This window comes from Epinephelus lanceolatus, chromosome 11, assembly GCF_041903045.1.
Source record: "Epinephelus lanceolatus isolate andai-2023 chromosome 11, ASM4190304v1, whole genome shotgun sequence".
Lineage (NCBI taxonomy): Eukaryota > Metazoa > Chordata > Actinopteri > Perciformes > Serranidae > Epinephelus > Epinephelus lanceolatus.
The window spans coordinates 8900960-8913792 of NC_135744.1; the positions used below are offsets into that span (position 1 = coordinate 8900960).

At 38.2% G+C, this 12833-nt stretch overlaps 1 protein-coding gene across 1 annotated transcript; it reads left to right on the plus strand.

The window, feature by feature from the left end:
* The first annotated feature begins 1723 nt into the window (after positions 1–1723).
* vamp2 (vesicle-associated membrane protein 2) lies at positions 1724–11030 on the plus strand. The gene is made up of 5 exons (XM_033647200.2): positions 1724–2104; positions 7603–7702; positions 8006–8164; positions 8401–8452; positions 10944–11030. Coding segments are annotated over exons 1-5 (330 nt in total). The 5' UTR covers positions 1724–2102; the 3' UTR covers positions 10961–11030.
* The last annotated feature ends 1803 nt before the right edge of the window (positions 11031–12833 follow it).

Here is a 12833-nt window from a genome sequence, read left to right on the forward strand (position 1 = left end):
AATAAAACAAGAGATTATATTTTCCGAGAAAGAAGGAACAATTCCAGAAAACATATAAAAAGAATTTTGATCCAGCAGGAGTTTTTCAGTGATGAGACTGAAAGTGGATTTACACACTCACATGAGATTTAGCCTGCGTAATTTACTTGCGCCTACGGGACTAATGCTGCGCAGAAAGCCAATTCATGTGTCAAGTGAGGTCAAGTGAGGTTTAGTAGGATGAATATGTAACTGGATGTTTGAGTGATTGGATTAAATCTGACAAGGGATTCCTCCGGTGTCAGTTACCAGCAAAACAGTCAACACTGAGACGCTCAAAACAAACATTAACAATATCTCTTCAAACATCAGCAGGATTATACTGCAACTTTTTTTTTAAAATGAGAGACACAGTATTTGATGCATTCAAAACTCTGTTATGAAAATCTACACCAATAGGACAGAAGCTGCCCTCGGGACTATAAACAAGTCAAGGAGCTGTAAAGCTTATTATTCATTCTTGTTGCAGATGTGTTAGTGAAGCTTTTTCACATGAAACTGAATCAAAGATAAACCCCACTGAAGCCTATTCATTTACTGATTATTGATCAGACCCTGTATTAAGTGACATTTGCTTCCACTTTTTGGGTTTCAAAAAAATTCTACCTCTTAAAAACATTATCGTCATTCACTCTTGTCTTCCTGACATTATTTGTAAAAAATAATAGATTCAAGACCAACATCAGGATGGAAAAAAAAGAGTTCAATTAAATGGAAATTTAATTAACACTTAAAAATCTGGAAAAATTCAATCACATTTGAATATATTTCCTTATTGGCTTAAACAGCTGTTAACAGAGAAAGCTAAAATGATGTTATGGGTCATGATATACTTACTTTGATTTTGTTTTGTTTTGTTTTGTTTTTTTGTTATATTTTGCACCTTTCTGATATCTAGTTTATATTTAGTTTTGCATTTTTTATATATTGTATTCTATATCTGCTATACATTACTTTTCTAGTTTGTTTTAATCTTTGCATATTACGTGATTTGTATCTGCAGTCCTCTAACTTTGTATTGCAACTGCTGCACAGCAGGATATGTAAAGTTCTATGTTATGTTATGTTATCTTGTCTTAATCATTTTAAAAACAATTTTTATGGTATGTATGAATCATATGATTAAAAAAAGTATATATCTATCCGTTGGTCATTTTGTAATGATTTGGATTTTTTGTTTTTACTTTGCTAGCCAGAATCTTCCCTTCAGGAGGTAGCCTCCCAAGGGCCCCAGGGGCCAAGCTTGAGAACATATGCCTTAGAAGCCCCTATCCTCACATTAATTATATCAGATTTGTAAAATAGAGCACCATACTGAATGTGATGCAGATTAGTGTCATCCTGAAACAATAGTAAAACCTTGTTCCCCAAACAAAAGGCTGGTCAAATGCTCTCAGGTGGGTTTACCCTCCACTACATCCCTGTCCATATTTACTATGAATGATAATCAGACACCTACTGCGAAGCTCGCCACACCCCCTTTCGAGGAACGCCATTTTGTTGACACACAGACTTGCAATCAAAATAAGCTTCTTTACTGAAGCTTTAAACCCAAGCATGACCATGACATGTACTGCCTGTAAAGGAAATACGCATAGAGTCCCAAAACCAGCATCTATATGTGAAAAAGAGGCTGTCCTGGGCTTTAAAACAGTGTGTTTGAAGTCTCCGGTCACCCATTTCAACATGAAACTCGCCGCGATTGACGTCACCGAGCCATCTTTGTCCACCTAATCCAGGCGGCTGTTTATTACTCCTTCATTACCGCACGGACTCTGACAGCGCCGGGCTCCGGTATTAGCCTGCAGGTGCCGCATCACCGTAGAAAAAGGAGGAGAAGAACAGGTTTTGTAGCGAGGGGACACATCTCGGTGTGGCAGATACAAGCCAGTGCTCCTCCTAGGCTATATAGGCAGGGAAACGCCACAATAAGCAACCAAAGGGTGCCAGAGGGTAGAGAGGAGCGCAGAAGGCAATCCACATCCATCTGCCAGCCACTTAGTACGCGCTAACATTTCCAGTCCGGATCTCAGCACAGCTGTCCAGCCGATACTACCAGGAAAATGTGAGTACAGCACCGTTAAAGCTCCTTATTTAAAATCCTGATTTATTAATGAACTCCAATTTCGTCCTCAGGACTGATGTTGGCAGGCTGTCTGGGATTAATGGTGTCTGAATGCTCTCTTGTGTGTCTTTGCCATCAAATACTGAGATTATTTCACTGAAGTCACGTTAGGCAGTATATCACTGATATACACTGCTTTTAAATTTTATTTTACAGCTCTTATTTCTCTGTTAATATGGCACAAACGTTAACGTAGAGGCTACCGCGTCGGCCTAACCTTGGAGCAGACGGAGGGTTTATCTCTTTTAAATACATTATTAGCCGTATTTTCGGCTTTTACACGGTAAACGAGCTCCATGTTTATCGCGTGCCTCTTTTATTTAGTCGTCTGGTGCTTTCCACCGGAGCCAACACGCACGCATTTTTTCCAGTTTGGACTGGTTTGATTTGAAAAGGACACCGTCTGTGCGATTACCCACAGGCTAATTAAAACCACATGAAGGAAACATATTGTATAATAAAGCCTTTTTTGTCCTCAGCGAACATTTACAGGCCTTCATTTTTGTGTCGCTGAACCACAGGTGACAACACTTGAAGAAACAGCAAGGGCACACTGTTGGACATTTAAAGCGTCGACATTATTCGACGAATACACCACAGACCTTCTTACAGACGATGATATTATTAGCTCTGAGGTAGGCTTAGGCCTAGTTTACGTGATATTTGCAACCCATAGCGGGGGGTGGGGATAGCCTAGCCTCCTACTGTATGTCGTCGATGGTCGTGCGAGGGCGGACAGCTATATATCTCACCATATTTCAAGCTGTGTGAGACTTGAGGGGCAAATGAACCCAGGAAAATGGCTCTCCCCCTGTGTCCTATTTGTCCCTTTCTGTTTCCGATATACACATATATAAAAGGTTACCCTTTATCTTTCCTGAGGGTACGCTAAGGAAAGATAGCCGTGACAACCTCGTCTGTCAGTTTTTGCATAGCAGGCAGTTAAAACGCTGCTGCCAACACACATGTCATTGAGCCATGGCGACATGTTTGTTAACACTCCCTCTGTGGGCTTTAAGCTACATTTGTCACCAACGTTTGGTTATAATTGTCATCCAAGTGCTTAAAATCCACCACCCCCTCCCCATGAAGGAGCCTCCCCGCCCTCGATGTGTGGTAGGCTGCCATTGTATTTACAGGCCCGTCGTGCTGTGGTGAAACGTGATGTCTTTCAGGACGTTATGTAGGCCTGCTGTGTCCGTGTATACGGTGAGAAATGAAAGGAGGTAGTGCTGTGGGTCAGGTTCCACTTCAGTAACATCAAACGGGATCAGACAGTTTCTGGTCTGGGCCGCTGTGGCGCTGTCCAGTGCTGAAATGTCGTTCTCCAGTGCTCAAAGTCAGACAGTGTGCTTATTCACCACACTGACCAAACAAACAGAAATCCATTAGTTTTATATATTTTCTTTAATAGCAGCCTAGTATATAGTTTAATTAAAATGTAACCTATCTATCTACTTTTAGGGTACATACACGTGTAAGGTTATTATCTAAATGATTCATCATTTCATCAGGGACCTCTGCACAGACCTCTCAATGTGGCAGAAGCTGTCTTTGGAAACCACATGGCGAGACTATTTTTATAATCTCTGTATTGGAGGAGGGTTGAACATATTTAGCTTTCATGGCAAAACTGACATTAGCAGTGCACTGTAGAGAGAGGGGACGTGAAGCCTCACCAATCCAGCATGTTAGGCTAGCTGCCTTTATTAGATAATTGTTATTTCTGATGTTTGATTGAAAAGTGAATTCTTGTTACCTCAGTTCTGTTGTTTCTCCTTGTTATGTTGTGAGAATAGGGTGAAACTAATGTGTGTGGTCGAGGGCTGAGCAGTATATCAATCTTATATCGATATCATAATATGAGACTAGACATCGTCTAAGATTTTGGATATCATAATATTTTAAGTGTTGTTAAGTGATGCAGTTTTCTTATGTTATTAGACTGTTCTAGCAGTTCAGTTATTTGTTGGTAACCCTTTACCCACTTCGTCATGTCATTGTGGAAATATTTTGTGAAAGTACCAATACTCAAGCCTACAATATTATTGAAGTATTTGGTCAAAAATGTTGTGATGTTTGATTTTCTCCACATCGCCCAGGCCTAGTGTGGTCTCTGCATCCTGTTAACTCCACAATTCATCAGCAGGTAAAGAGCTATTGTCAAAAAGTGGTGTCTTTTTTGAGATTTTGAGACAAGTGAAATAGGTTCGCCAGTTTACATTTGCCACCAGTTTCTACTGACTGCATCAATGAAATCAATCAATCTATCAGTAAACAGGTGGAGATATCACCACGCCATGTGCCATAACTAGTGGAGCATGTAGTAACCAAATTCAGTTTATCATTTTTAATTAAAGGGGAAGATTATCTGTTAGCAACAGTGATCCCACCTGTGTGTGGAACTTCCAGTTTGCTCCTCCATCAAACGTAGTGGGCTGTATTCATATGATGTGGAGGGTGGGGAGAAATCTGTTCGCTGCACAACCTTTCCTCATTGTTTGGGGTCACAGTGCCAGTTCAGAGATGACGTTAGCAGAAACCTCAGCACACATTACACCTCTGTGCTGATAGTCGTCACTGGAAAGTGTGAAAAAGCATACAGTAATGACAAAGACGTCACATAGTTAAATATTAACACAGCTCTGATTTGTAAATAAGCTGTAAATGTAGAAGGATAATCACTGTAGTCTCATGAAATAAAACAATATATACTGTTTTATTTCTTGAGACTACAGTGTTTATATCATAAATATCTCTGTTCGAGATACATGGTAATAATCCACCATCATATATATAGCCTTGGATGTTTTATATTGGCTGTTTCTATGAGGGCTGGCTGGCAGCTGACAGGGACCACCAGCACCATAAGGACCAACTATTCAAAAGGATTTGTTGTTGTTAAAGGATTAGTGATGTGAGAGCGTGTAAAGGTGACCTTTATACAGAGTTCTGCCTCACACAGTGGCTGAGTTATACTACGGTAACTCTGTCAGAAGATACTACAAGCTTAGTCAATTCCTCTTTTTCATTTTAGACACTGTCACTGTCTAAATGTATTGATTTCTCCAGATTTATGGATAGAAATAAAGCATGCTTAATTAAGCATGCTGAGCCTCTCCACACTACATGCAAAATTTAAATAGCTTTTTAAGCATGTGTTTTTTAATGTATGGGCTGCTAAACCAAGTTGCAGAATCCTTATGATTCAATGTTGAGACTGTGTTAAGACTTTGAATTGATATGGGTTCATATTATAATTGAAGATAAACTGATGTTAGTATGTTAAGAGAATCATATTTCATTTAAAAGACTTTGAACCAGCTTGTTGTCCCTTTATGATTGTGGTTCATCAGTCACACTGTTTTTGTGCTTGCTTTGTGTAGTTGTTGTGCCTGCTGTCTGTTCTGCATCTCAATGATTATGCAGGGTCAGATTATTCACTTTACTGGACTCCAAATTTTTCAAATTAAACAATGCTCAACATTTTAGAAGGAAATGCACTAAGTTAATTTCTAGTATGCTTTTTCCTTTTTAATGATTCAAACATATAGCCTTTAGAATTAGGATTTGGAAATTCTGACAGTTCTGTTTATTTAGGCAGGCTGTGGCTGAACTTTTACATTAAGTTGTGCTTCATGTTTCTGATGAGCTTTGCATCACTCAAGCCTGTATGAGATATATAGTTGCTACATAGTTTTTGCTGTGTGCCCTAATGCTGTCACTCACTGCAGGTTTTGTTCATCTGTCATGTAAGATTCATACAATCAACAACATGCAGGGCGTGATGGAGCAGGATTAGCATTCAACTTGCAACAAAAAAAAGAAAGAAAGAAAGAAAGAAAGAAAGAAAAAAGAAAGAAAGAAGTGATTTGTAATATTCAGTAAACATTCACAAATGACCATATACATGTTTAATAGTTCTGGTGTATTTCTCTGTAAATAGCAGAAGTAGAAGTGTGTATATGAACATGAAGATGAGACAGAGCTTTCACTTTTCAGTGGTAAACGACACTCTTACTTAAACTGCCCATCTCTCCCTGAGGTCATTATTGTTGCACAGTGCGTCCAAAAGAATAGGTCCATGTAGGTCGCAATATAACGTGACATAACAAATCAACTTGACATGTGCAAAACGGTCAGTAGTTTATTCTCTTTGTGATAGAAGGTAGTGATGTCTAAAATATAGAGTTATTGATACACATCGATTGGGAATATCGGTCTAATACTTATTTTTTGCTGTACACCGCTACCAGCTGTGCTTTCTCACTCTCTCTTAGTGTTAACGCTTATACAGTCATTCTGCTGTTCACTGCTAATAACCGAGGAAACAAAAGTTAAAATGTTATAGCCTCATTATATATATGTTAAAATAAAAACAATAAATTGTATGCCCTTAATGTCAATTTTATTCTGTGGTGGTATTGAATATCAATATTTTTCAAGGTATTGTATCACAGTTAGTAGTCCAGTATCATGGCAGCACTAATAGAAGGTAGTTATCTGCACTTTCCAGCTGTATCATATGGAAATGTTAATTTTCGGGAAACATAGTGAATCTTCCAAATCTTCCAGATTAGCCTACATCTGATTTTAACTTGGATTTCAATACCCTCCATCAGCATAGCACAGTACCAGCAGTGTCTCCATGACATTGCTGTTATCTCTCAGCTCAGATAACTGAGATAGGCGGAGTTAGACACGTAATTTAACATTGCAACAAATTAAATTGACTTTCTGGTAATCAGTTACAACATTACATATTTAAAATAGGTTTAAATATTAAAATGTACAATCTTTAACTGATAGCGATGCTATTCTCTTACTTCTTGAATTATTTTTCAAGTCAAACTACTTTCTTTTTTTCCTGTTTTATGCAAATGGAGAACATTGATTATTCTTATAGTTATTCTTATACTATGTATGATTGTCAGTTACTGCTTGTAAACATGCTCACAGTGAAGGTGGAAGTAAAAACCAACTCCAGATTTACTCTGGTTTGGCATTTCACCTCCCTACATTTGTGTTTCGGCCTTGTGTCTCTCGGATGCCTGCTGCCTGTTCCTGTACCTGGTCGCTACCTTTTTGACCTCACCTGAGCACTGTGGGAGTACACACCCATTAACATCTCTAACACAGACAATAAGAAGAAAATAAGAAAATATAGGCACAGGGCAGAGTCTCTGCAGATAAATACACTGCAACACACTTCTTAACGTGGATTATTTCTATATATGTCAATACACTGGTTGCTTTTTTTGTATAGTATACCTTTAAAACAGAAATCCTGTAGTATGTGTATTTTGTATTAAATAGAGTGCTTCTGTCATGGGGGGTGGGAGGTTGCTACTGTGTTTTCAAAGCTTTCTTTACTTTTTCTAGATGGTAATGCTGTTTACTGTATAGTTACTAAATATTTGTTCTGATTTTATCATTAGGTCTGCCCCAGCTGGAGCCCCTGCACCAGAGGGAGGGAACCAGCCCCCCAACCTCACCAGCAACCGTCGTCTGCAGCAGACACAGGCACAAGTGGATGAGGTGAGTACACACCTCTCTGCAAACCCAAGGTCGTGTTGTCAAGCTCAGATATAGACATTTCGGGTTTTAGCATTGTTCGTTGGTCACTTACTGACAAGTCAGTCTTCTCTGTTCACTCACGTAAAACACAAATCATTGTTTGGGGTGGCTTTGACTCATTTCTGTAAAGCCTGATACCATAATTTGACGTGTAACCTAAACAACTTTTAATTGTGATCCTTATCCAGCAGGTCCTGTGGGACCCTCATACAGAGCCATTCTGTCCTGATAGCTGATTACATTGCTTTGCGTGTCTTTCCCAAGGTGGTGGATATCATGCGTGTAAATGTGGATAAGGTTCTGGAGCGTGATCAGAAGCTGTCAGAACTGGACGATAGGGCTGATGCCCTGCAGGCTGGAGCCTCTCAGTTTGAGACCAGCGCTGCAAAACTGAAGAATAAATACTGGTGGAAGAATGCCAAGGTGAGGACATGCAGACGTGCTTACTTGAATAGCAAATGTGTGTATAAAGGCAGTCTTAACTTCCCTGTTTACTGACAAATGAAAAAAAACATGACTAATATTACAGACAGGAGCAGGTGAAACGTTGGTGTGATTTTGATTTACAAATACTGAAAGTGTGGCAAAATTGTAAAAATGATTTTTTTTTTTTGCTGCTTTTCTAATGACTGTTTTTTCTTAATATCTCCTGCCTTCAGATGATGATTATCCTGGGTGTGATATGCGTGATTGTCCTCATCGTCATTATTGGTAAGAATCCTTCTAACCTTTTTGCGCACATTGATTTGTCATTGTCATCTGAATGGACTTAAACAGTCTTTCACACGTTCTATAAATATACGGTATACTATGAGGCATATTCCTGAATGAAAAATTAATTTAATGTCTATGAAAGTTGTTGGCAGGTGTTAGTTTGCAACCCAGTCGCCCAAATAAAATGTTGGCATTACACACTTCTACAAACAACAAATGCAACACTTTTGCATGTTTCATATGTGTAAAAGCAACATCTCTAGAGTGACGTAGTATATGAGCTACCTTTGTCATCAGGAGGTGGAGAGAATGGTGGATGGCGTGTCACCTAGGTCACCTAGGTGGTTGGGTCATCTGCCAACCTGCAAATACCAACATTCGAGACCAACAAACAACAAACCAGTTGTGTTTTAGTGAGTCATTGCTTTGTTTCCAGCGGGTTGTAAGGCTCCAAACATGGATGTTTTTAGCAACTTGTTGGTATTTTTAGGAATAGTGCCACAAAAGGCGGTTGTTTTTTTCTAAGACATTGCTGCATTTTCATTGTTGCGCCCCCGAAACTGGATATTTCAAACAAACAAACTAAAACACGATCTGTTTGTAACCATAATCAAATGTTTTTTGTGCAAACTAACGTGTAATGGCAGCGATGTAGCTAAGTACATTTAACTTTATACTCCTACTCCACCACATCTCAGAGGTAAAGACTATATTTTTTACTCCACTACTTGGTGAGTTTTAATTATTTTGTTAGTTTGGAGGATTAAGTGTCCCTTTCTGGGTTGAGAGAATCCTCCTCTTTAGCTAAAATAACTCTTTAAAAACCCTCTTGGATCACTTGGAAAATATACTATCACAAAGCTGAAAGCAAGGCTGTTTTTCTGACATCGTGAAAAGTTGACTTTGTAGAAATACGTGGTTCTCACAGGACAGCCACGCTACAAACATATGATGAAGTTGTAGAATATGATGCATTTCTGTAGATGTAACTACCCAACAGTGTATAGAGTTTAAATTAGAGCAACCTTAAACATCTACAGCAGTAAAATCCAACATACACATTAATGCAGCAGGAATATTAATCCAAAAACATTGAACAGAATAGCAAAACATTGACAGGAACTATTTTACTGCAGAGTAGGGGTGAGCAATATGGACCTAAAATAATGTCACCATATTTCAGAGTATTTTTGCAATAATGATATTCTTAACAATATGACAGATTAGTTAAAAAAAATCTATTATTAATTTAAAAACATAAAATTGCAACAAAATTAGTGATAAAATTGTACATGTCAGTCTAATAATTTGCCCTCAAATATTCACTAAAAACAAAACAAACAAAATAAACCTCTAATTTCTTTAGTTTGTGAACAGCAACAGCAACTCAGAGTGAGATTAAGATTCTGTATACAGTATTTACAGTTCAACAAAATAAAATCTACCACAGATTAAACAGCTCCCATATATATATATATATATATATATATATATATATATATATATATATATATATATATATATAATGAGGTTACCCTCATTTTCAATGCCGTCAAGTTGACAAGCCATTAAAATATTGACAGTGATTACACACAACAATATACATTTAACAAGAAAGACAGTCATCTGAAACAATTACAATTAGAAACACAGTTATCTATGATTAAGGTCCTAAACTCTGTGAGTGAAGGGAGTGTGTCTAATTTCAGGATGTGTTGTAGTGCGCTCCAAGAGCTAGGGGCATCATAACAAAAGGCAGTCTTACCAATACTTGTACAGACTCGAGGAACTTTGAGTAGCAGCAATTCAGCTGAACAGTAATAATGGTTTATCTTATCTTATCTTACATTCACATATATGTAGTTTGTCGCGTAGGTTTACATTACTAGAGGTTTATGACAAAATCACTCGATGACACTGACTCCCGTGTGCGCACAGCGAGACAGGAGAGGGAGAGATGCTGTGCTGCTGCTGGAGGAGCCACTGAATGAGTTCCCTCTGAGCGATAACTCACTAAAAGAGTCTGAGAAGTCTGCGACTGTTCATAAGAGATTTAAGATGTCCAGGCCTCATGACGCCACAGTTTATTCCACACTACTGAAGCTGCTCCTCTTCTGTAATATTTTCACTTTCAGCCATGCTTTTGTTGCTGTGCATAACAGTATGATGTCACTGTGTTAACAAGTCGAAATGTTGTGATTATCATGATGTGAATATTTCATATGATATTAAAAATTATATCAGTATTATTGTGGACAATAAGAAATGACACACCCCTACCACAATGAGTTCTTTTAATACTTCAAGTACACTTGGCTAATAATACTTACAGTACGGTATTAGTATATTTACTTAAGTAAAGGACCTGACTACTTTGCAGAAGTGTGCAATGCCAACATTTATTCTGGCGATTGGGTTGTGGTTTAATCACTTGTGCAATACTTTAAACATTATAAATGAGACTTTCTTTCTTTCTTTCTTTCTACAGTGTACTTCAGCACCTAAGAAGAGTTGCTCCTACCCCAGTCTAATCCTTCCTTGCTACAGAAAAAAAACCCTCAAATTGATTACAAAATTAACCATGATAAATAATTTACTATATATATCTCCCGATTAGCCTCGATATAACACCCCTAAACCTTCAGGGCCCCATGGCTCCCCCACTTCCACCACTTCGCCTCTGGACCCCTGTCAATATTTGTCCTGTGAGTGTGTGGCCCTGTCTCCTTTCTGGGTACTCTTGGCTTTTCTAACCTGCCATACTGAGAACCAAACACTTGTGACGATGCAACAACAGAAAAGGAAACAACGATTGGCGATAATTGTTACATAACTGATATATATAGTTCTTTGTAGAGTTTTATTCTGATATATACTGTTTTGTAGGTGTGTGTGCGTGTGTGTGTGCATTTTGTATTTTTTAATTTTTGTATTAATTTTACGTATGCTTCAGCGTTAACTACTGCCTATTAATCAAAGTGTGTATTTTGCATGTTATCATCATCCGTCCATCCCCTGCTAACTCTCTCTTTTTGGTGTATTTTTGCACAGTGGAGACAGTCTCCATTTCACTATGGAAATACCATTTGATTTTTGAGTTCATCTGTGTTACTCATGCCCACAAAGAGAGTCCAAAATAAGCCAGAGAACTAACACTTGTACTGAGAAAATATCATCAAGTTACAAAAATTTGAGCTATCACAAAACTGCCCTTGAGAATTCCCCAGGTAACTCTTACTCCAGCTTCAGATTTCTATAACTTGATGCCATCAAAGAACTCAAGTCTTAGCCTCTTTGCCGGCTTTCTGATATTGATCAAACATTCAAATAATGCATGAATTGTTTAACTAACCCCCAGTACTCATCATCCCCAGTCCTTTCCATCTGATCCTCCCAGTATCTGTGTCATTTCTCTTTCTCCATTTCACCCCTCTAATAACTTTCATCATCAACACCCTAACCCTCTTCTGTCTGTTAGCATGCTTGAACACCTCAATTTCTTCTGATGATTTATAAACTGCCATAGTACAGTTGGACCAATGTCTGTAGATGTTTCTTTTTTATTTAAATATTACGTAGTGTCTTATTTCGAAAACATTCCTTCATTGCAGTCTAGTGCAAATGGTCTTACCGTAGCACATGTAAGTGTAAGTATCTTAAAAAAAAATACATGCGATGAAACTTGTGTCGAAACCGTCGGTCATACAAACCATAGGAGAAAATAGTTCTAGTAAATAGCTGTAAGGGTAAGTTTTGGATAGACAGGATTAGATTTTCAATCTGTCCAAATTCTTTTCTTTTGTAATAGGGGTGATGTTATCTTAACATTACACTTAAAGTATGCTGTGGAGATGTCATCGATGTCAAACTGTGGATATGGCTTTGAAAATACTTCTAATGTCAGGTGATAAAATGGGGCCGTCGCATAAACTGATTAATTTACATAAAGCAAAAGTTAATTCTTACTGGCCTATGGCCTACATGGACACTGAAAAGCCTTAGTCACTTCTGTTAGTTACTGTAGAATACTTCCAGTCAAACACACCCTTACATCTGTGTGAAGGGAGTGGCTGACTGCAGAAAAGGAATCTGTTTAAAATGCACAAATAACCTTGTTTTTGATGGCGCTGTCTGGCTGGTCAATAGCCTGGCCAAAGGAGATCCTCGTGCAGCAAAACCTCTCCACATGAAGAGCACATAAAAAGAGAGACAATTCAGCCTTATTTGCAAATCCAGGAACAGGGACCGAGGCTAATGAGGAAAATGTCAAATTCACAGTTGAGTTTTAGGTCAGCAACTTTGGGGTAGGCTACAGTCAAACGTTAGCAACAGGAAAGCAATTATTTTAAAAAAATAAAAATAGTAGCACTCCTAAGAA

Bases quoted from the DNA above. Each gene is read 5' to 3' on its own strand.
- vamp2 (XM_033647200.2), top strand. The intron at 7,703-8,005 runs GTGAGTACACAC...GTCTTTCCCAAG, and splicing joins CACAGGCACAAGTGGATGAG to GTGGTGGATATCATGCGTGT. The intron at 8,165-8,400 runs GTGAGGACATGC...TCCTGCCTTCAG, and splicing joins ACTGGTGGAAGAATGCCAAG to ATGATGATTATCCTGGGTGT.